The 24,016-nt window shown below is 40.9% G+C and overlaps 1 protein-coding gene across 3 annotated transcripts in view; it reads right to left on the bottom strand.

Annotated features, from left to right (window-relative positions):
• LOC147701130 (sialic acid-binding Ig-like lectin 8) overlaps window positions 1-24,016 on the bottom strand; it is a 264,297-nt gene that overhangs the window by 27,027 nt on the left and 213,254 nt on the right. For 2 of the 3 annotated variants that reach the window (XM_086929899.1, XM_086929901.1), the window contains 2 exons: window positions 23,108-23,163; window positions 20,239-20,355 (listed from right to left, as the gene is read on the bottom strand). In XM_086929899.1, the coding sequence (XP_086786025.1) occupies window positions 20,242-20,355; window positions 23,108-23,163 (170 nt within the window). In that variant the 3' untranslated portion in view covers window positions 20,239-20,241. The remainder of the gene's footprint in view (window positions 1-20,238; window positions 20,356-23,107; window positions 23,164-24,016) is intronic. The other variant, XM_086929900.1, reaches the window with a different exon arrangement.

Genomic DNA, 24,016 nt, shown 5'->3' with positions numbered 1-24,016 from the left:
TCAGGGTCAGTTTTTAGTTTTCGGGTAAAGGGGTATTTCTATGGTTCAGGGTCAGTTTTTAGTTTTTGGGTAAGGGGGTATTTTAAGGGTTCAGGGTCAGTTTTGGTTTTTTGGGGTACAAGGGTTCAGGGTAAAAATAATTTAAAATTAAATTTACATTAAAATAATTACATGAAATTACATTAAATTAAATTACATTACATTAAATTATATTTATTTATATTATTTTACAATTAAAATATTTATATATACATACCAATACTTACGTTGTAATGGTATGCATTGTAAAGGTACCTGTGTTGTAAAAATATGCCCTAATTAAATGGTGATTGGAGTTGGAATAGTAAATAATTAAGGTTTATTGTCCAGCACTTACGTAAATTAAATGGTGATTGGAGTAGGAATAGTAAATTAAAAAATGTTGTGTTCTTAACCTATTTACATTATATGTAGATGGGTGTATGAATTATTACTTATAGAGGTTCAGTGTTTAGTATGTACTCTAATTACATGTGGGAAATAGAAATAGATAAAACATTACATTTATAAAGCTTTTGAAAAAGACATATAAATGATTTTGCAATAGGTATAAGAAAATAATGAAACCATTTTTTTTAAAAACAATTTTATTTATTCAACATTTGAAAAAACCGACAAGATATAATTTTTATAAAGCAATGTTTCCTTTAAATAATACAAAATATAAGCAAAATGGACTTTGAAAAAATAAATTTTTGAGTAGTGCTTTTTATATATATTGAAAAAAAAAGGTTAGTTAACATTATGCAATGTATGATACTATACATACATATTAAAATAATGATTTCTTAATAAAACAGTAAACATGTGTTTTTAAAATAATTATTCGCATATTTAAATAAAATATAGTGCTCTACAGATGATGATATTAACAAATGAACATTTTCATAGGTATAATAAAATATTAAGAATCTTGATCAGAACATTTAGATCACAATCATGGATATTTGTAAGTATACAATATTTTTATGTATAATTATTATTATTATTAAATAAGTTTTAATATTAATAATTAACACATATTAGTCATATTGTAAAAAAGTTATACATCACCAACAAAAACTATATTACATATTTTGCAATATACTTATTTTAATAAATATTACATTAAATATTAAAATATTTTAATACTTAATGTAATAAATATTAAAAATATGTAAAATATACAATAATATTTTGAAAAATAATATATAGCTCACAATGTAGCATACAATTTTTTGTACATTATACATAATTTATAAACATATATATAAAATATATGGACATTTATAGTAGTACTTTTCACACTTACATATAATTCGGGTCTTTTGTCTTTTTGCGTTATTTTGGGCAAGGGAAAGTCGCGGTTGGAAGCAGGTTCACGTTTGAGTAGGTAAGATTATACTTTTATATTTTTAAAGTCTTTTATCTAAAAATTAAAGGTAGTCCTTTGTTATTTAGGGGTTGGTAATTAAAGTATGACTATTTAGATATTCTGGAGTGCACTCAATATGTAATTCCGTTATCGAGGCTTTGTGGTATTTCAAGTAGTTGGAGTTAGTGAGTCTGTTGTATGATTTAATTTTAATTTCAACAAGTTGGGATGTTATGTTTATATAATATGCTATATTCGTTAGTGTTATGTCCGTGGGATTGTTTCATGATTTTTTTAATCGTATTTTTAAACAGCTATTTCCGTTTCCGATTATTGATTTTTTTTGGGAAAGGAAGTGTGTTTCAGTTGTTAGAACGGAGATGCATAACATTCTCCCTTTATATTTTGAGTTCCCTGAAACATTTATCACATTTTATGATTATAGTCGTCATTTTCAATGGCATTTCAAGAGTCGTTTTATTGGGATGATGGATACATTTAGCACAGTTAATTCCAAAATATTTAATGCTTTGTTTGATTAGGTCTTTGAGATTTACACACTATATTGTTGGTAAAGGATTAATCGTTATGATGCTGTATTTAAAGGTAAGTTATTTATTTTTGTTATTTTATTTGGATCGGAATAGTATTTAAACAAAATATTTTTGATATAATGACATTTTTATTTAGTCTATTTATAATCGTGATTAGAAATAAATTGGACTAAATAAATAATGATTTGTTATATTATAATATGTGTGGTATCATATTAAGGATATTGCTCAATGTTGATCAATTAATTTACTTATTACAATTAGTTTAATGTTTTGGCTATCATTTTTAGATATTCAAGTCCTCTTGTTGTAGGATAGAGTTGGACTTGCTGTTGAAGATATAGATACATTTGAGCAGTTTGTCTAGAGAGTTTTGGTTTTAGTTGTGTGACAGATTGCTCCATTCGTAGTTCCTGAAAGCTTTGTTCTTTTTGGATATTTGAGAGTAGTTTGTGTAATGTGGGTGTTGTACGTCCAGTAGAAGAGAGGAAGGCATTGTGCCAACCTTCAACAGCATTGTTGGTTTTTGCCTCTTGGTTCAGCGTTGGTAGATATACATTCCACCAGGGAATTAAAAATTTAGGCTGGCGTCTGTGGCCTGACCTATGTAGTCTCCCTACCCAGTTGTCCTCAAAGTAATCTAAAAGTGTTTGCTCATTTTGGGTGTAGAAAGGACTTTCAATTAATAGATTGTAATGTTCGGCCAAGTCAGTTATTGGTACATATGCCAGAGCAATGAGATGTTTAATTTGGTATGCAAAAGTAATATTTGTTGCATACTCAACACTACGGGCAGATTTCTGTAAATGTCTCCAGAGACATTGATTGAAATGAAAATAACATCCTTGAATGGATGTGTGTGGGTAAGTTTTTTAAATAGAATTAATCATAGCTTGTTCGAAGTCTATGATTATTTTCAATGGGAAGTAGTCAGATGTTTGTTCTTTTATTTTTTGCAAAATTTCTGTATAAGTTGTGGCTTGTTTGTTCGGTAACAAACAGTATATGAATTGGATACAGGTATTATAATATTGCCCATGAATTGTGTACAATTGGTAGAAAGGTTTTGAGCATATTGAAAAAGTTCCATCCATCATCCAAGTAGCACTTTCTTTCAATTTTTTAATGTTGTTATTTGTCGTAAACATGATTATTCTTTTGTCTTTGCTATGATTATCATAAAAGATAAATGGTTCCTCATTATGAGTGATTACAAGGTCAGGTGGAATTATGACTTCCTCAAAAGTTCTAGGAATTGGTATATTGGGTCTACTTGCTTTTTTTGTCCTTGCTATTGTTCTTTTAATTGTAGCAATTGATGGTAACTGACCTCTTGCTTCTCTGGGTACTTTAGGTAGTAATTCTTTCAGAATTACGCCGCTTGGTAGGTCAGATGTGCTACTTAATGCTTTGATATTCTCCATAGTGGATCTCACTTCGATTTCTGAGATGTTTGGTGGATGGTTATGTTCAGTAGTATTAATAACACTTGTTTCCCTGGTTGTAGAACGCCCATAGCATTTATTCGAGTAATATTTAGTACATTTCCAGTTCACTTTAAGGTCTTTTTGTTTCTCCTGAGTATAAGTGTAGCCCATATAGCATAATAAAAATTTCCCTTTCTGAGATGTAATAAATCTTGCATCTTCAGTCATTCTTGAGTTCTGTTATCTAGAAAAGTTATTTAAAAAAAATTATGAAAATGTGTAATTTATAAAACATTTTAAACTAAGCATGTACTATTTCTATTTTTTTACTTACCAGCAGTAAAGTTGTATGTTTAGAAAGTAGGTGTAGTTTCAGTCAGATGTTGTTGTTCTATTGCTAGGTCTGTTGGAAAAAAGTGAAGTCTGTTATAGGATATGTTTCAATGTATATATTTGTTACACATTTGCTAGTCTCTTACGTCACAAAAAAACTAATTACTTTATTAGGATTCCAAAAGAGAAATTTGCAAGATAATACTAACTGAAGTATTAAAAGAGTCAACAATTGTTATAGCATATTCTATACAGTTTAAAATGACTTGTTATGTTTCACTTTTGTACTTACCAAGAGATGTTGAGTTGTAGCAGAATGTGTGTTCTTTGATGTGAATTATCTGTTTTCTGTTCTTTTGAGGTCTGTTTAGAGAGAAAGTTTCAGAAAATTACCAATGTGTTTATATGTAGGAAAAATACATTTTTTATAAAGCATTGTTACTTATCTGGTGCAAATAACCTGTGATCACACATGTATTAAGAGTTAAAGCAGAAGAAACATATTAGAGAACATGAATAGACCATTTTTTATAAAGCGTTGGCACTTATTTTGTAGAAAATAACCTGGGATAGCAATATGTATTATGAGTTAAAGCAGAATAAATACATTAGGAAGCATGAGTTTAGTACACTACTTGTCAAAATAATTTAAGAAAATAAATAAAGTATGTAGATACCTTTTTTATAGTCAAAGTGTTGAATATCTTGAAGTAAAAGTAGAACTTTATGTTTTGTAGAGTCTGTTTTAAGAAAAAGTACACAGAGAAACAACATTTTAGTTTAATATTATTGGTATATAAGTAATAGTCAACAAAACATTAGAAATAATTAATAGAGCTATATCATTACTTACTTGTAGTATTTGGTAGTATCTTCTTGCACAGAAGAATATAGCAGTTGCTCCCAAAACTGGCAGTATGTGGTCATGTAGAGTATTCCCTGCAAGTTGTATGGATGTTTGTGACTGGTTTATATAGGGTATGTGTAATTAGGTTTGCAATCTGATTGGTCACATATGTTAAGAAGAGTTTCTATTGGTTAGTTTGAATTTTTTTAAGTCAAACAATTAGCTTATATGTGATTTAATTGTTTATAAAGAGGAAGAGAAAAGATGTATGTATGTATTAAAAAACCCTTGTAATAAGAATAGTATTTTTAGAATTAGTAAAGAAAATAAAATAATGTATGTTTGCAATGAGTGTATACAAAAATATCGTTAGTATGAAACAAAACGAATGTAAGTAAATGAAAATGTTATTTAATAATAGTATGAAAAAATAGTAAAGCATATAAAAATGTGTGTATTACTAAGAATGTAGATGTTTTGGGCTTATATATAAAAAAAATAGTATTTTTAAGCTATCGATATTTGTAGGTAGACGAAAATAGAGTTATCGATATTTTAGTTATCGATATTTTTGTAGTGTGCTATATGTAGTATTGAGTGTCGATATTATGGTAGTCGAAAATAATGATAACGATATATGTGTAATCTATATTTTTATGCATCGATATTGAGTGATCGAGATTTTTGTAATTTTCATGTAAAGTATAGGGATTCGATATTAGTGATATCGATGTTTGAGACTCGCTATTATTGTAGTTCGATTTTTGTGAAATCGAAATTCTGTCAGTGATTCGCTCTGCCAAGTGGCAGTGCACAAAATTCATTTTCTGATGATGTGTTACAATTGTATGTACAAGAGGATGATTTGGAAGAAGGGGAGTTACGGGAAAAGGATGTTGGGCTTTTGGCAGCACAGGCTCCACAGGGTGCGGTGAGGCAATTCCCTCTTTCTCGTATCTTGCAGGAGTCAAGTGCGGACCACGCAGCGGTACGTGAGGCAGAGGGGAGTCGTCCACCTCAAGGGGACCGTGTCGCTTTTCATCAGAAGTTGGCCCAGTTACCACGAGGTAAGGATGGTTGGTGGTCTGTTTGGAAACCAGGGGAGAGTCTCCCGGCTAAGCGTACCAGATCAATTGGTACGGGTGATGGGGTTATTGATGAGCGAGTCACTCTGGCACCGCGGCTTGAGCGGCCGGCAGGTTTGAATATGCAAAATGTGCCAAATCTGCAAAATGTGAAAAATGCAGGGGAAGTTTCTGCCAGTGGGGCCTCGGCGGCTCCTACTAAACCTGTTGCGGAGGATAGTATCCTTCCCAAGCATTTGCCTTATTCTGGGGTGGGAATGCCTTTGGGGTCTCATCTGTCTGAGAAAACTAAAACTCGAATTTGGAGTGGTGAATTTGTGGATGTGTTTAGGCTACTCCATAGAGATGTGCAAGCTAAGGAAGGGTCTAAGGAGGAGAAATTGGAGTTGGTTCGGCGGCCTCGAGTCCCGAAGTCTATTGAGAACTGGACGTCGGCCTTCTTAATTTATGCTAGTGTCTATTGCCAGCGTCATCCGAGTAAGGCGGTTGAAATGTTCAAATATGCTGATGTCATACGTAAGGCTTATAGTTATTTTGGAGGTTTTGCCTGGTTGTCTTACGACGAGGAGTTCCGGGCCCGGCTGAGTGCTTTCCCTGAGCGTTCCTGGGGTGAGGTGGATGCGGAGTTGTGGCTCCAGTGGATGGCGTCTGCTCACCCGCCTGCTACGATCCACACGGCTAGCGGCCAGCCGGTGCATTATCGGCCCTTTCCATTTCGCCCCGCTCAGTCTGGGGCGGGGGTTTGGGGCAGAGGGCAGTCCTCCACATCTGAGGCATGCTGGCACTTTAACAGGGGTTCGTGTAACAGGCCGGCATGCAGATACAAGCATGAGTGTGTGCAGTGCGGGGGGCGACATGCCCTCACACAGTGTTTCCCGGGACAGCGTTTTGGGGACCAAGGGAGGGGTTCAGGGGGCAGGGGACAACCTTCACACTTTGTATCTAAGGGCTCCTGCTCCTATTAAGCTGGAAGTACTTGACTTGTGGTTGGTGGACTATCCCAATGTCGAGGCTGCTAAGATTTTATCCTGGGGTTTCAGAGTCGGTTTCAGGATTGGGTACCAGGGTCCACGGTTGGGTAGGTGGTCTGATAACCTAAAGTCCGCAAAAGAGTGTCCCCAGGTTGTGCAGAAGAAGTTGGATGCTGAGCCTGCGGCGGGCAGGATTGCTGGTCCTTTTCTTAGCTGCCCCCTCCCTGATTTGATAGTCTCTCCGTTAGAGGTTTTCCCCAAAAGGGCGGCTGGGGAATTTCGCCTCATCCACCATCTCTCTTGGCCTGAGGGTTCCTCTATCAACGACTTCATTGACCCGGCTGATTCTAGTGTGACATATGCTTCTGTGGATGACGCCTTGCGGCTGGTTCGCACAGCGGGTACTGGTGCCTTGCTGTCGAAGAGTGACATTCAATTGGCTTTTCGACTTCTGCCCATTCATCCCTGGGATTTTGGTCTCTTGGGCATGCATTTTGGTTGATGTTTCTATGTGGATAAGGTCTTGCCAATGGGCTGCTCGGTGTCCTGTGCCCTATTCGAAACCTTCAGTACGTTTCTGCAGTGGCGCTTCACTTTCATCAGCGGCCACGCCCTGGTTTGTCATTATCTGGATAACTTCCTTTTCATTGGTGAGGGTCAGTCTGGGCAGTGTCAGTTGGCATTGGAGATTTTCCAGGCTATGTCCAAGGAGCTGGGTGTCCCTTTGGCGCCGGATAAGACCGAAGGTCCGTGTACATCTTTGACTTTTCTGGGGATTGAGATCGATACCCTGGCAATGATGGCACGCTTGCCTGCTGACAAGGTGTGAGAGATGTCTGATTTCATCAGGTTGGTATTGGGCGAACGCAAATTGGAACTTCAGAAGGTTCAGAAGCTTTTGGGGTACTAGAATTTTGCGTGCCAGGTTGTTCGGGCGGGTAGGACGTTTTGTAGACGTCTGGGCCTCTCGATGTCGGGCGCCTGCCTTCCTCATCATAGGGTGCGCATTACCACAGCTGTCCGAGCCGATTTGGGTATCTGGTTGCGTTTCCTACAAGATTTCAATGGCGTGTCCTTGTTTTTTGCGGACGAGGACATTGTCTGGCAGGTGCAGCTTTTCACGGATGCATCTGGAGCTAACGGCTTCGGCATCTTTTGGGAAGGACGTTGGTGCGCGGCTGGCTGGCCAGTGCATTGGCGGGAGCAGGGTCGCAGCATGGCGTTTTTGGAGCTCTTCCCGTTGTTGGTCGCTCTGTACATCTGGGGGGATGAGTTCCAGAATTGTTCCGTGTTGTTCCACGTGGACAATATGGCAGTGGTGGACCTCGTTAACAAGCAGAGGGCCTGGGATTTGCGTGTATTGAAGCTTTTGCGTGCTTTCATGTTGCGGTGTTTACAACTGAATATTGTCTTCAAAGCTAGACATGTCCCAGGAGCCACTAATTGTATCGCTGATTCTTTATCTCGCTTTCAGTGGTCGGAATTCCGCAGACTGGCTCCCGGGGCGGATCTAGAACCAACTGCGATCCCACAGTACGTATGGGCTTTGGGGGATTGAGGGTCCAACAGTTGGTTGAGAATTTAGTGGCTGCCGCCACCCGCCGGAGTTACTTGAAGGCTTGGCAAGAGATTTTGCAGTTTGGTGAGGAGATGGTAGGTCCGGCGCGGGCTGTTTTGTCTGATGAGCAATTCTTGTTGCAGTTTGTTTTGCATTTGGCGGACAAAGGCCTCTCCCACACGACCATTTCAGGCAAGTTGGCTGGGGTATCTTTTTACGGTCAGCTTTGATGGGGGAGGGATCCTGTTGGGGGGTGTTGGTTCAGAAAGTTTTAAAAGGTTTGGGTAGGTTTCAGGCTGGTGCCCAGAAGTTACGGCAGCCAGTGACTTTTGATTTGCTTCAGCTGCTTTTATCACAATTGGATGTGTGCTGTTATGATGCATTTGAGTGTCAGAAATTTCGATTGTGTTTTGTGTGGTTATTCTTTGGGGGCGTTTCGGGCCTCTGAGCTGCTGGGTTTGCGGGATAGGGTGGGTATGACTAGCAGTGAGGTGGTGGTGGAGCATGGCAGGGTCCGCATGTAGTTGCGTATGTCTAAGACTGATCAGATGGGGAGGGGTAAGTGGGTCTTTTTGGGGTGGAGCGGTGTGTCTTCTTGCTGCCCTGTAGGGGAATGGGAGGGTTTTATGTCATCCCCTCAATTTGCACCGGAAGCAATTTTTTGTCACGCTGATGGCAGCCCAATTGTTGTTTCTCAGTTGTTGGCTGTCCTTCGAAAGGTTTTGTTGGGTCTGGGGCGGGATCCTTCTCAATTTGGTACCCATTCATTCCGGATTGGGACGGCGACGGAGGCCGCCAGGTTGGGGTGGGATTGGTCCCAATTTCGCCGCATTGGGCGTTGGCGATCGAGATGTTGTGAGAAGTATGTGAGAAGGTAGATCGCCTTTGCTTTGCCTAACATTTCTTTTTCTCCTAGGTCCTAGGCATTCGGTGGCTGGAGCTAAAAGGAGGGTGTGGATTCTTGGCCACTCTTTTGTTAAAAGGGCTGCTGTAGCCGCTGCACGTCAGCTTTGTGGTAGATCTCTTGGTTTAAGCAGTCTGACACATGAAGCTTCCTGGCATGGCACAGGGGGCATGCGTTGGGGCGGCCTCTTTCCCGCCTTGACTGCTCTGGTTTCGGGGGGTTGGAGGGGCCCGCCTGATCTACTGGTGTTGCACCTTGGAGAAAACGACTTAGTCTCTTTATCAGGTTTGACTTTGCTCAAGTTGATGAAAATGGAGCTCGACGTCATCAAGACCACCTGGGTGAGCACCATGGTGATCTGGACTGAGTTCGTGCCACGATTAAAATGGACTGGGGCGCGGAATTATTCAGCCATGGAGAAAGCACGACGCAAAGTGAATCGTGCTATGAGACTTTTTTGTAAACATTTATGCATCTACAGTTTGGCTCATCATCATTTGCAAGTTTCTGTGACGCATTTATTTGGTGAGGATGGTGTTCACCTGTCCCAATTGGGCCTTTCGTTTTATCTTTTAGAATTACGGGACTTGATAGCCAAGGTACTCGAGGTGCAGTTGTGGTGTGCTCCTTCCTTTCCTCCTTGTCTTTGAGTGGGGCAGGAAAACGCTAAAGGTTTTCCTGGGTGGCGGTTTTTCTAGTGGGGTGGGCAGCCTGGAGCGGGTTGGCCATCCTGAAAGGGTAGTTCATTGGGAAATCCACGGGCTATTCTTCAAGAGTTAGTTGTTCTGGTTTTAGTTAGGTAGGGATGTTTAGTCTTGCTGTAAAGATTGGAATTTTATTAAATAATTAGTGTGTTTAACAGATATGTATTTACACACCTGTCTTAAATAAAGTGGCCTTTCTTGTTATGTTATGTTATGTTAAAAGCATTTTTACCGCGCACGTTCACCAAGCGGTTTCATGGCGCTCCTGACAAAGACGGAAAGTTTGGGCGGAGGTTGTACTCAAATGCTGAATGAAACAGGAGGGTTTTTAACAGCCTGCGAAAACAATCATAGCTGGGACAGTGACGAAGTGCAGTTGGGAGGGAGTTCCAAGTGGTGGGGGCCATGATAGAGAAACTCAGACCTCCATGCTTTTTCCGTCTGGTTTTGGGGACGACAAGTAAATTAAGTGATGCTGAGCGGAGATCTCTGTGGGGGACATAACGTGTCAGGCAAGAGGAAATAAAGGCAGGGGCTAGATCTGATAAGGCTTTGAAGATAGTGCATCCAAGCTTGAAGGTGCATCGTTTGGTAACAGGGAGCCAATGGAGGCTAAGCAGAAGGGGAGTTACGTGCTGATGTTTCGGCTGGTGGAAGATCAGGCGGGCTGCCTGATTCTGCACCAGTTGTAGCCTGTGAAGATGGAATGCTGGAATACCGACATACAGAGTGTTAGCATAGTCGAGTCTGGAGGTAATAAGAGCTCTTAAAAGAAGTTGTGGACAGGGATTTGTTGCGTGAGGGGGGACCCAGGGAGAGCCAGGCGCGAGCCGGTCTCTCCCTGGGTGCATTCGCGCGAGACACAAACTGGAGAGCGCAGGTGTGCTGATTGGAGGGGAGTTAATAAAGGGGCTGGAGGCAGGCGTTAGGGAAGTGCGTAGCGGGCGCAAGGAAGGGAGGTTTGTTTTGCCCCACCCACCCTTCCCCTTTTTTCTATTTAGGTTTTTACTTTGCGGTGCTCTAGGCGCTGCTCTGGCCTTCGGGCCTTGCCACTTTTAGGACAGGTGTCTTGGTTCTTTTAGGAGGCAGTTTTTCTAGTGGGGTGGGCAGCCTGGAGCGGGTTGGCCATCCTGAAAGGGTAGTTCATTGGGAAATCCAGGGGGTATTCTTCAAGAGTTAGTTGTTCTGGTTTTAGTCAGGTAGGGATGTTTAGTCATGATGTAAAGATTGGAATTTTATTAAATAATTAATATGTTCAACAGATATGTATTTACACACCTGTCTTAAATAAAGTGGCCTTTCTTGCTCTTAAAAGAAGTTTTGGACAGTGATTTCTTGCGCGAAGTTATTGCCACCTACAACTAGCATCCTTACGATCAAAGTAAACTAAGCAAAGCCCCTCATCATTTACGGGTACAGCAAAACGCCTCACCGTCAGTCCTGAATGCGGTTGCCGTCTTTTCTCTCACCTTCTGCAGTGTTCATGCTTCCTGTTTTTCATCCCATCCCTTCCTCCCTCCTGCTGAATCTGTGTAGCCTCGCATTTCTAGCGAAGGATGCAAAGGAGAAGGGGCAGCGGGTTGTGCTTTTGCTCCTTTGCGGGGTAGAGGCTAAAAGCTGACCAGCTCCCCGACGTGCTCCTGCCTTAGCGATATCGACCTAGGCTTTCAGCCTCGCGTCGCATATCCCGCCACCATTAGTTTTATTTTTGTTCGTAGCGGGCGGTCTCCTCTTGACTTTACTCGCTTCCCAGTCCCCCAGTGATGCCGGTGGGCTCCTAGCTCTGCCCACCATTCTGCTCCGCTGCCTCCGTTCCACGGCCTCCCGAGATGCCAGGGGTTCCCGGCTCTGCTCCGCTGTCTCCTCTCCCCGGACTTCCTGAGATGCCGGGGCCTCCAGTCTTAGCTCACCGGCTCATACCGCTGCTTCCGCTGCTCCTGCTGCGTGACCCAGATGCAGGAGACACAACTATTTTCAATTGTAGAGGCAGGGAGCTCCTGGATCTGCCCCCCGCCTTGCCTCAAGTCGCAGCTGTCCTCAGGTGATGCGGGGGATGCTATGGATTTCAAGTGTAGGGCAGGGGGCTCCTGGATCTGCCCTCCGCCTCGCCACGCCCTCAGCCGATGTCAGGCACCAATGCAGGGTACGAGCGGGTCATATCAGGACACCGATATTTCAATGGACTTTCCAGCCTCGGACCCCCTCTTTTTTTTTGCCTCAGCCGGGAGTATCCTTCAGCTTATCGATTGAGCCCTCTCATCCAAGCCGTAGGTAAGTGTCTTCCAATTACTTTCAATTGCTATATATCCAGTTTACTCCAGTTTCGTTTCTGCACAATTCCTTTCTGGCGAAAAGAGGCTAAATTGGGATAATCGGATTTTCGATCCCAAGCCTGCGGAGCTCATCTCCCGAGCTCCTTTCCGGTCGCCAAACGGAAGCTTTGCTTCCTCATAACCTTCTGTGTGGAACTTACTCTTTTATCGCGTATGCCTAGGCTTGGGTTAGTTTAGAGGAGGAGCGTAGCACTAGATCTAAAACGAACTGGAGCTTCGCTTCCTCATGATTTTCTCTGATTCCGCAGGTGGCATCGGCAGCTTTTGAATACTGAAGTAATTTTCAGATTTACACTTGTTGGCTTCAGTGGAACATTTTGGAGGTCAGTTTCTTCTGCATTTGTTTGGTTTTTAGTTGGCAGCATTATTGTTACAGTCTGTTCACTCACCTTATGAAATTGGTATTTCAGTTTTATTGAAACTAAATCCAGGTCACTGCATCATTAAAATTCCTTAATAGCACCTACAAGGTGAGCTTTGGTAATTAATTTCTGAACGCAGTGTCTAGCATTTAAAGAGGACAGTTAATCTAAAGGTGTGTTCTGAAGCTGTGTTCTGTAATTAGCAGGTGCTCGTTTATATTATTTTAACCGTTTGAAATCTTCAGTAGTGGAACTAATTACAGAACTACAGGTATGTTGAATTGTGAAACTTAGCTGGAAGGTCTGATATTGTATAGAGCCGATCAGGTGGATGTGACTTATAATTTGTTTAATGTTTTCATTTATTTGTTTTTCCTGGTCCCCAGCATAGAGCTGAAAACTGAGGGTAAGTGCAGTTGCCAATCACTGATATTTCACAACACCGTGGTGTGGGTTGCATGGTGAATCCTAAGAATCACGTAAGTGTTGTACTTTTAAAACCGATCCCAAAGTGCTTCATTTGAGACGTTTCGTTTCTTTCCACAGAATATCCCTGACGAAGGGACCAAATGTCCCGAAATGCATTGGGTTATTGCATAAAAAAAAGTTTTTGTTGTATTTTAAATATGTTGTAAGATTGTATGCTTTGCTGCTCAAAAAAACACCATATAAATATAGGAAAAGCGTATGTGATACAACTGAACTAAAGAGAATTGATTCATTAAAAAAAATAAATTTGAATTGGATGTTTGAATTGTTCGATAAGTAGTGCATGTCGGAGTCATAGTCGCCATTCAGGACTAGGCCACTTCCAGAGCATTTCGGGCTTACCATGTTTTGAATGGATGCCAATGTATTCTTCGACTGCTGTCAGACTTTTCACTGCACATCCAGGCCTGGTAGCTTAGAGGACTAATGCGTCCACTGAAGGGGCTTGTGTTTGACCTCAAGGTCTCAGGTTCAAAACGTGCTGGGTTCACTCACCTTTTCATTCTTCTGAGGATAACATGAAAGCCATTAAGTTGGGTAGCAATAACGTGTTATTCAGTCTCAAGATACCCTTGGGTGAACGTGTTCTTTACAAATACACGTTATGCTCTGCATCTGAGGGATTACTTTCGTCCATCTGTGTCGTTACTGGCTCTTTCCTGTTGCTCCCTCACTTTCTCCCTCCACCCACAATTTTTATGAAGCACAGAAGTGTCAAGGGCTGATCCGATGGGCTGATTGTTACAGCTAAATCCTCAAGCCACTTTTAGAGGCTCCACTCCCATTTCTCATTTCCCTCAGCCCAACCCTTCTGAGTATCACCCTTCATCTCCAAACTAAGACTGTTTACTTCAGCCATACATTAACCAAGTCTCAATCACTTCCAAAGTATGTAGACCAATTGTTAAATGGGCACAAATTCTTGTAAAAAGTTCATCAAATTACTTTTACTGTTCTGTCACTTCTGAGTCACCTTTGCAAAAGGAAAGTACCGGGAAAGTGTATACGTTTTAAGAGTCAGCATAGGCTCAGTCAGTATACTTGAAAAGAACTTTAGAGAAAATAGCCTGTATCAATTTTCAACTTGGCTGTTCTCTCTCTCTTTGTTTACTTGATCAATCATGGGTTATTATGAAAGTGCTTTCTTCTAATCTTTACTGTTTAGGTAGGCAATGAAAAGGCTAAAAGATACTGCTCTAGCAGGTAGAAAAGGGGTCAGATGGCAATCTGTTTGGGAAGACTCTGTGGGAGGATGAAGTTATCCTCTGAAAGCCCCTCCTCTATGAAAGTCTCTTTCCTCTTAAAGTCTGCACCTCTACTATACCGTCCCTGTAATTAGCAGACATGGCTGCTTAGGATCAGAGGTGGTGCCTCCTGGGGGTTGTGGTTACGGCGCCAAGGGAATTGGCTGCTGGTCTGAAAGTCTCCATCGGTCCGTCGCAGGGACGAAGGCTCTCCAGGTGTCTCCGCTGCTTTCCCGGACTGTGACACTGCTTTTTGGCCATCGAAATGCCTGCTGTTTCCTGCTGAAGGCTTTATAGCCAAGCACGGTAAACGGAAGGGATTTTATTCCGCTTTTCTTTCCGTCAGAGGGTTGCGCTTGTAACGCGACCGCCATTTTGGCTTCCATATCGTCCGAGGAGCGCTCTGTTTACCTCAGACCCCATAATGGAATTGCGCTCATGACGCTCCTGCCTTGTATTTGTCCCACATTTTCTACTTAATTTCCTGGTTTTCATTCCATGATGATGTTTTCCTCCATTAATTACGTTTTTCTGCACTTTTTCGACTGTGTTTCATTTTCAATGTCATTTTGAGGTGATATTTTTCTCTTTTGCCTCTGAATTTTGCTTTCTACCCTACAAGCTCCTATTTTTATGAAGTGCATGCATGGATTGTGGCGTTATCTAACTGATTGGAGGAACAGTGTTTTCTGAATTTGACAAGTGTTTACATTTTTGCTCCTTTTTATTCCTCCAGCACACTGTCTACGTGTTAATCTTTTGCCTGCCACACTTTTTGGTCAGTTCTCACCACATTCTGTTGGTAGTTCACCTCCAGTGAGATTATTATTTAACTTTTTATGGTACTGATATTCTGACTCAAATATTTTGCCACAGCATTTCGCCTCTTCGCTTCAGGAAGTTTTCTCCTTCGGCTATCAAATTCTTATCTGCTCTCTATTTTTACTGCTCTCTTTTTACAATGGCAATGCCCTGTGGCAATCGCAATTCTCCTCAGCAAAACTATACTGCCAAAACACCTCTGGAGGATTTTAACCCTTTTAATGTTTTACAAGAGTCTATGGAAGATACCTCAAGTGACACACTCACCTCAAAATGCTCTTCTTCTATTACTTCTCATCAAAATGCCAAAAATTCTTCCAAACTACAGTCACCTTCTACTTCTACATCAGAAAAGCGAGTTAAAACAAATCCACCATCTCCGACCAACACAGCCTCTTCTTTTTTTATGGAACTTTTGCTTGAGGAAATTCGTGCACTCAAACCCTACATGACAGAAACGAATTCCCGCCTTCAGAATCTCGAGGATAACAGGTCGCACTCCGAACAAAAGGTGGAATATCTTGAACAGATAATTGCTTCAGTCCAGGTTTTCACTAGCCAAGTCCCTAGTATGCAAAGAGAAATCCAAGACCTCAAACAACAAGTTGAAAATTTAGAAAATCGAAATAGGCGCAATAACCTACGCATATATGGGCTTGCAGAAGGTCTTGAAGGATTTAACGCCATTTCCTTTTTCCAATCTATCTTACCTACGCCCCTGGGTCTTCCAAACTCTCCATCTTTGAATAGTCAGTGAGCACATAGTCTGGGTCCACCATCCCATTCACTTGTTTCTTCTCCCTCATCAGCAAAACCTAGATGTGTTATCTTGTATTTTTTGGAATATACTGATCTGCTCAAGGTTTTACAAGCTGCCAAACAGAAGGGGAATATCACTTGGAATGGTTCCAATCTTTTCTTTGCACAAGATTACGCCAAAATCTCCGCTGATGGCCGTAAGAAATTTCTGGAAATGAGGCCTGCTCTTCGGTCACTAAACGCTTGCTATCACTTATTCCATCCATGCTTATTTAAGGTGACTTACAATAATAAAACAACGGCCTAGGAAGATCCAATGATGCTCCAACAATTTCTTGACTCTTGTAGATCTGATTCAATGGACATTCCTCTACCATAGTAGACATTGCCTTTACTCTTATTATGACATGATTTTTCGTCATGATATTTTCCTTTAATATGTCCCACTGTCTCTTATTTTTTGTATTCTATATTTGATAACATACACTTAGTACTGTTCAATGTTTATGCTCCTGTTACTGTTGATAATATGTTTTGTAATCTGATTTCGGATAAGCTTGTCATGTTTGATGATTATTATATTATTTTTGAAGGTGACTGTAACCAGGTACTCGATCCCATCCTAGATCGACATTTCTCTGTAAAATTCTCTAATACTAAGATGCACTCGCAATTCACTTTTGCCATACGCCGCAAAGTTTTAACTGACATTTGGAGGCTTTGTAATCCGGATTTACAAGAATATACTTTTTATTCTCCCCCTCATAATTCACAATCCAGAATACATTATTTTTTCTTCAGTAAACCTTTTGTCCCAACTCATCTCACATTCTGAAATTGGCTCTATCCTAATATCAGATCATGCCCCAGTTTCTTTGGACTTTGATCTGTTACCTTTTTCCCTTCATGCTGGTAGATAGCGTTTCAATAATTTCTTATTATCAGATCCTAACTTCACAGGCCAATTCACATCTTTTGCATCTGAATTCTTCTCTATTAATTCTACTCCAAACTCTTCTCCAGTAATGATTTGGAACTCCTTTAAAGCAGCAGCTAGGGGTTTTATTATGAATTTTGTTTCACGGAAAAAGAAATTTTTTGAAAACAAACATATCCAATTACTAGCCAAAATTAAGCATCTTGAATATTCTTATTATCGCTCTAACTCTGAGATATCTCTGAAAAGAATCTTATTGAAGCAAAATTATCTTTTAATAAGTCCTCTACAGAAGCTGCTTCCTCGTATCTCCTAAGAAGCAGTGCCCGTTATTATCGAGGCCAAAACAAGATGGGTAAATTAGTTACTTGCACGTTTTTTAAAGATTTGTTGGGAGAGGACTAAAATTTAATCCATCCGTAACAATTCTGGCGTCTCATTATTAAAAGATGATGATATTCTCAATGAATTGTCTTTTTTTATTAAGAATTTATACACACCGGAGGAACAACCTTCCTCTGATGCACTTACCTCTTTCTTTCCTCACTCGATTCTCCCCCCTCTCGCACATGACACAGATCTTACCTCATTAGACTCGGACATCACATTATCTGAAATTAAAAATTCTGTTTCAAAATTAAAAAGGGGTAAGGCACCTGGCCCAGAGGGTTTTACTATTGAATTCTATGCTCACTTCGCCTCCTTATTACTTCCCCATCTTTTACTGCTTTATCAGTTTTTTGTAAAGAACGGTGCTTCTTCAGGTTCTTATCAAGAAGGCGTGATCTGTTTAATCCCCAAGGATAATAAAGATCCCTCTTTCTGTAAAAATTACCGCCCGATTTCCTTGGTTAATTTGGATTATAACATTTTTGCAAAGATTCCAGCATTTCGTATTGACCCTGTCCTCCCCAATATTATTGGCCCGGAACAATCTGGCTTTGTCAAAGGTCGATTATCTTCAGACAACTCCAGGGTTTTCTTTAATATTCTAAGTAAAGCCTCTCCCCTTAATTATCCCATTGCTGCTATAGCATTTGATAGGATTGGATGGGAATTTATGTTCCAAGCTCTTAAATGGATTGGGTTCCCTGCTAAATTAATTTCTCTCATTTCCTTATTATATTCAGGACCGAAAGCCTCCATCTTTGTTAATGGCAAATCCTCTAAATACTTTTCTCTTTTTCGAGGAGTTTGTCAAGGTTGTCCCCTATCCCCCCTTTTATTTATAATTGCTTTGGAGCCTTTGTTAATGAAAATTCCGTTAGATGACAGAATTTCTGGTTTTAAACTTGATACTACACATGTTAAAATGTCTGTTTACGCAGATGACATCCTTCTTTATTGTTCCAACCCCTCTACTTCTCTTCCAGCTTTCCTTTCTCAAGTTGATACTTTCTCTCAACTTTCTGGATACTAACTTAATTAGGATAAATGTGAAAATCTTCCTTTAAATGTTCTTTTCTTAAAACAAGATTTTGTCTCTACTGGTCTTTCTTGGAAAACCTCTAAAATTAAATACTTAGGCTTATGGTTCTCTCCTACCATCCCAGAAACTTTGAAAGAAAATGTTGATAATCTTTCGAAAACTTTATCTGCATCTATCGACCGTTGGCATCCACTTTTATTCTCCTGGTGGGGTCGTCTAGACTCTATTAAGATGATGCTTTCTCCGCTTATTCTCTCTCCATGATCCCAGTTCATATACCTGGTTTCTATTTTAAAAAAATTGACTCTATTTTAAATAAATTCCTTTGGAAGAATAGGTCTACTCGAATAGCTCATAATGCTCTAAAAGCAGATAAACTTTCTGGTGGTCTCAAGTTTCCTGATTTCAAATCTTATCATTACACTTTTTTCTTGAGGCAATCTTCTCGCTGACTCTCTCATGATCAGGATCATAGTGTTCATCCTCCTATTTGGTTGAATATTGAGAAATACTTTATAGCACCAGTGCATTTCAATGAATCTCTTATTTTCACTAACAATATTTCTTCTTTTCATCCTCAAGTGATATCCCATACATGTAAAATATTAATTCCTCTTCTTCCATCCTCCTACCCTACTTTTTCTTTATTAGATCATCAACCTATTTGGCATAATCACTCATTGCGTATTAAGGGCTGCACCATTCATTGGAAAACATGGAGAACCAAAGGTTTACTCTGGATTTCTCAACTAATATCTAATAATCTCCCTCTCTCTTTTTCGGATCTTCAATTACAATTTTCTTTACCTTCTTCTTGTAAATCTCAATATGACTCACTTCTCACCCCTCTTTTACATTATCTTCATTCCTTGCCACTCACCCCCAATATTCCTGCCAAATGTTCCAATCTCTTTCCTTTATTGCCTTCTACTACTTCGGCGTCATCTCTTTATAGAAATGTATTTTTCTCTTCTGACAGACCCAAGAGCAAATGTGAGTTGGCCTGGGAAAAGGATCTTGTAGAATGTTGGTCTATTCCTTTTTGGGACAAATTGTGGTTAAAAATTCATAAAACGTCAAGAGCAGCTAATACCTCTCAGACCCTCTATCTTATCTACACACGCCTTCTTTTTACTCCAATGAAATTAGCCTCCTTTTCCTCAGACCTCCCCTCAGACTGCTGGTCATGTAAAGGCTCCTCAGCCAATTTAAAGCATATGCTTTTTGATTGCCCCTCTCTTTCCCGTTTTTGGCATTTAGTCTGGTCCCAAATTAATAACATTTTCAATACCCAAATCCCCATTTCCATTTCCAACATCTTTTCGGGCTTCTTATCTCTCTCCTGGCCATACCCTACCCACATCCCCTCATTAATTGATTTGCTATTAGCGATAGCCCTACACCTAATTACTTCCAACTGGAAACAAGCTGAGAAAGCGACCTGCAGGGCTTGGTGGAATGCTGTTTGTTTCCATCACAGATTAGATACAGGCAATGTCACCCCTATTTCTTTATGCATTAAAATAGATCTTTTATGGATTCCTTTATCTTCATATCTAACGTCCTCAGCCTTAGCTTCTTCCACTATTGCTAACACTTCGGATGAAGTTAGGAAACCTCCATAATTTCTTTGTTGTCTTTTTATTTTATGTTCCTGTTGAATATCTTCCGATAGTACTCCTTTCTCCTTCTCATGGATTATTGTGTTTATATTTCATATTATACTTAATCATACTAATGTTGTTGAATTAGAATTGTGATTCAGGTAATGCTTTTTCCTCTTATTGCTCCCCCCTTCCCCCCTCCCTTCTTTCTTTCCCTCCTCTCGCTTTCCCATTTTTAATAGTCATAGAAGTTTTTCATTGTAAATTTGACTACATGAGATTTCGTTTTATGTATGCTATAATCTCTTCTTCAATAAACTTTAAACTTAAAAAAAAGAGGTGGTGTCACCCACGTGGAGGGAGTGTTTTCTGTGCCAATGGCAATTTGGGAGTCTGTGTCCTATTCATTCGTAATGGGGGGAAGGGTGGTCTGAAGGGAACGACATGCACATATTTTTTCATTTTGGCAAAAAGTTACCCTACTTTTTATGAAAAAGATGACCGTCCCAGGATGGTTATTTCCAACAGTTGAAATCCTTCTGCTGAAGTGTAAGGTGGGGAGACTCCATTGGTGGATGGGCAGACAGGGTGCCTGCTTCCCTGAAAGAAATGCAAATGTGTGTCACAATTCGATTCTGCAAATGTAAAGGGTGCTCTGAAGCCGGCATTGAATTTAATTGATTGAATCAAGATTCATGTTGACACACATTTATTCTTTTGTGCGGTATTGTAAGGGAGATGTATTGTAAGCTGTGAAGTGTGTGCTTTTAAAAGACAGTTATAAAAGAAATTCCACTATGCACATTGTGGGAATTATTAGAATATACATTTTGAAAGCACTTTTTTTTATTTTAAACCGTTTTGCTCTTTTTGTTGCAGCCTATATTCTACTGTGAATAATGCAAGTTTGAAATAATTTCTAACATTTTAACAGTGCTCTCTGCCACAGACTGGGTTCTTGTAGCACTAAAAATACACAAAGTCACTATTCTACACAGCATCAACTAGGATTCAATTCTGTGACTCTCTGGTGCATTGCATTAACTAATAGAGGTTTCATAATGCACAATAGTGCATTTCCCCCAAATTTACATACCTTGCATTTCATTTTCATTTAAGCAGAGAAAAGTTACAGAATATTTCGCTTTTTTAGCAGTGCCTTTGAAACACACATCCTCATCCCCTCTCTCCCATTGCGCACAAGATCAATCAATCAATCAATCAATCATCGCATTTATATAGCGCGCTACTTACCCGGAGGGTCTCAAGGCGCTGGGGGGGAGGGGATCAGCTACTGCTCGAACAACCAGGTCTTGAGTTGCTTCCTGAAGGCGAGGTGGTCCTGGGTCAGGCGTAGGTGGGTGGGGAGGGAGTTCCATGTCTTGGCAGCGAGGTAGGAGAAGGACCGCCCCCCTGTGGTGGCTCTTCGGATGCGGGGGACGGTGGCGAGGGCGAGGCTGGTCGATCGAAGCTGGCGTTTGGGAGCGTAGAAGTTGAGGCGGCTGTTGAGGTGTCCTTGGCCTTGGCTGTGTAGGGCTTTGTGTGCGTGAGTGAGGAGACGGAAGGTGATTCTCTTGTTGACCGGGAGCCAGTGCAGATCTCTCAGTTGTCCGGAGATGTGGCTGCGACGGGGGATGTCCAGGATGAGTCGTGCTGAGGCGTTCTGGATCCGCTGGAGTCTCTTCTGGAGTTTGGCGGTGGTTCCGACGTAGAGGGTGTTGCCGTAGTCCAGACGGCTGGTGACGAGGGCCTGGGTGACCGTCTTCCTGGTCTCGGTGGGGATCCACCGGAAGATCTTACGTAGCATGCGCAGGATGTTGATGCATGACGAGGAGACGGCGTTGACTTGTCTGGTCATGGAGAGGGAGGAGTCCAGGATGAAGCCCAGGTTGCGTGCGTGGTCTGTTGGTTTGGATGCGCTGCCTAGCGCAGGGGGCCACCAGGAGTCGTTCCAAGCTGTGGGTGAGGATCCCAGGATGAGGACTTCCGTCTTATCTGAGTTCAGTTTCAGGCGGCTGTTCTTCAGTATGAGAAGATCACACTTCTCATACTCATGGCACATAGGCAGGGGGGTTGTTAGGTGACCTACTGCACCATATGTCATCAACCCATTTATACTGAAAAAGTCCATCCTCCTCCTCCGTGAAAGGGGTATGCCAAGCCCTGCAACACTCCCATCACTGAGACAAAGAGTCTGGAAGCCCAGACTTGCGTTCTTTAGATCACATTGACATTATTTAACCAGCCTGTTGACAATGTCCTTTGACATTGTTCTGTGTCATTCATAAGTCATCAACATGTGACCCTCACGTTGTGGTGAAAAAAATGTAAACAAGGTTAAAATGGTTGAAACACTTATCTGACTATTTTATCCCCTCTGGCCGCGCCCTGCCTCGAGGTGTGATTGTGATACATTTTATGGGCGATACCTGGTGTCTCTCTACAGGTGTCAATAATATCACCAAACCATTGTATTGAAGTATATTCACTTTTTAATTCCTCCCTATCTGTTCTCACCTTTCTCTCTGTCTTAGCCTTCAAGAAGACATCATACGCCAATTCTCTGACTTCTTATCGTAGATCATCTTAAAATGTTGCTTGTATTCAATAATCATTCTAAAACTTTTAAATATACCTTATGGGTTGATTTGTTTCACATCTTCGTCTTTGCTTTCTGCTTGTTCTGATCACTCACGATTCAATTACATAACAGAGGACCATAATTGCAACGTTATTGTTTTTTTTATAGTTTTGCACTGCTTGTTCTTTTTTGAGAAATTATCAAAGTTTTTAAGCCAATGTCAGATATTATTCCATTCCCTTCAACGTTTTTAGAATTCATTTCCCACAGTAGGCAGTTACGTTCCAGAGAAATCTTTTGTGGACATATCAAGTACTTTTAGTGTAGGAGAGAGGATGTGGCCTCGCGGCCAGAGCTGGTGACTTTGGAGCGGCGAAAGCATCCTGTGATTCTAGGCAATTCACTTAACGTACACGTGCCTGCCAGACAATGAATGCGTCCTTATATAACTGGTGCTCATATAAAGCTCTCCAATACTTTCGGGTCAAGTCAGCGCTATATAAAATACATCTTTTAAAAAATGTGCATGAATTTATGTGTTTCATATAAAGCGTCTGCTTTATCATCAATGGCCAGTGCACTAGGGCTGAAAAGTGCACAAATGACTTCCAATGGGAGGCCTCATTTAGGCAGCGTTGTCAAGCCATGCCAGGAGGTTGAGCCCTGAGAGAGCAATACGTTCCCTGTCATAATATAATTCTTTTAAACAGCTCGGGTTCAGAGTACAACGCAAAAGTTACAAACGTGAAGATGACAGACAGAGAGAGTCACCTGGTAACTAGGATCCATAGCAATGTTGTCTGATGCCTCCTTCATACTCTTTTCACCTTTAATGGGGGAAAAAACATGTGTTCTTATTCATTTATTGGGCTTCACATCCATTCTCACATAAAGTAGTCCTTAATTAAAATTGACATATAAAGTATATTTACTGATTTCTCAAGCAGTGCAGCAATCAAGTGAGCTGGGCAGCGATGCGCAACGGAGAACCCACAGTAGAAAGACATATCTGTTCAGACTGGCCTGCTGCCGCTGTCATCCCCTATGCTGGGATCTAACATTTTTGCCTTACACGATGCACGGTCTCGTTTCAGAGGTGAGTGTGTGCTTTTTGGAAAGCAAGGTGCATACTTATCAAGAAATCATGCAGCACAGCAAGCCACTTTGTTATGTTGCATGATAGATAAAAGGAAGGAAGGCCCTGCATTTCACATTATACGGCACATTCCTGTCTTTTCCCTGTGCTGGTGCACTAAGTGCTGCCTAGCGCCGGCACAGGCAGTCTTGCACCATGGTGCAAGGGTGCCTGCGTTGTAATCAGGAGTGGTTTTGCACAGTAGGGTGTCTCTCCCTGCACAAAAACAATCCTCAGAGGCCTTTTCCTCTTTCTATGTGTGATGCACTATGCAGCACACATTACAAGGAAAACACGAAAAGAAATAAAGATATTTCTCATTGTTCTGCCTCCCCTGGGGATGTGTAGGATTTTTACACATTCCCAGGTCTATCAGGAATGGTAAATCTGGGAATGCGCCAAAATCCACCAGTGTATGCATAGGAAAGCTCACGCTCCACCGATGGAACACCTCCCTGGCGCAGAGGGAGGTATGACGTTACAACGCACACTTTTACAACGCATACCTTTACACCGCATCTTTTACAACGCAACATCCATTACAA

This window comes from Lissotriton vulgaris, chromosome 7 (assembly GCF_964263255.1).
Source record: "Lissotriton vulgaris chromosome 7, aLisVul1.2, whole genome shotgun sequence".
Lineage (NCBI taxonomy): Eukaryota > Metazoa > Chordata > Amphibia > Caudata > Salamandridae > Lissotriton > Lissotriton vulgaris.
This window is presented reverse-complemented; position numbering and strand designations above follow the sequence as displayed.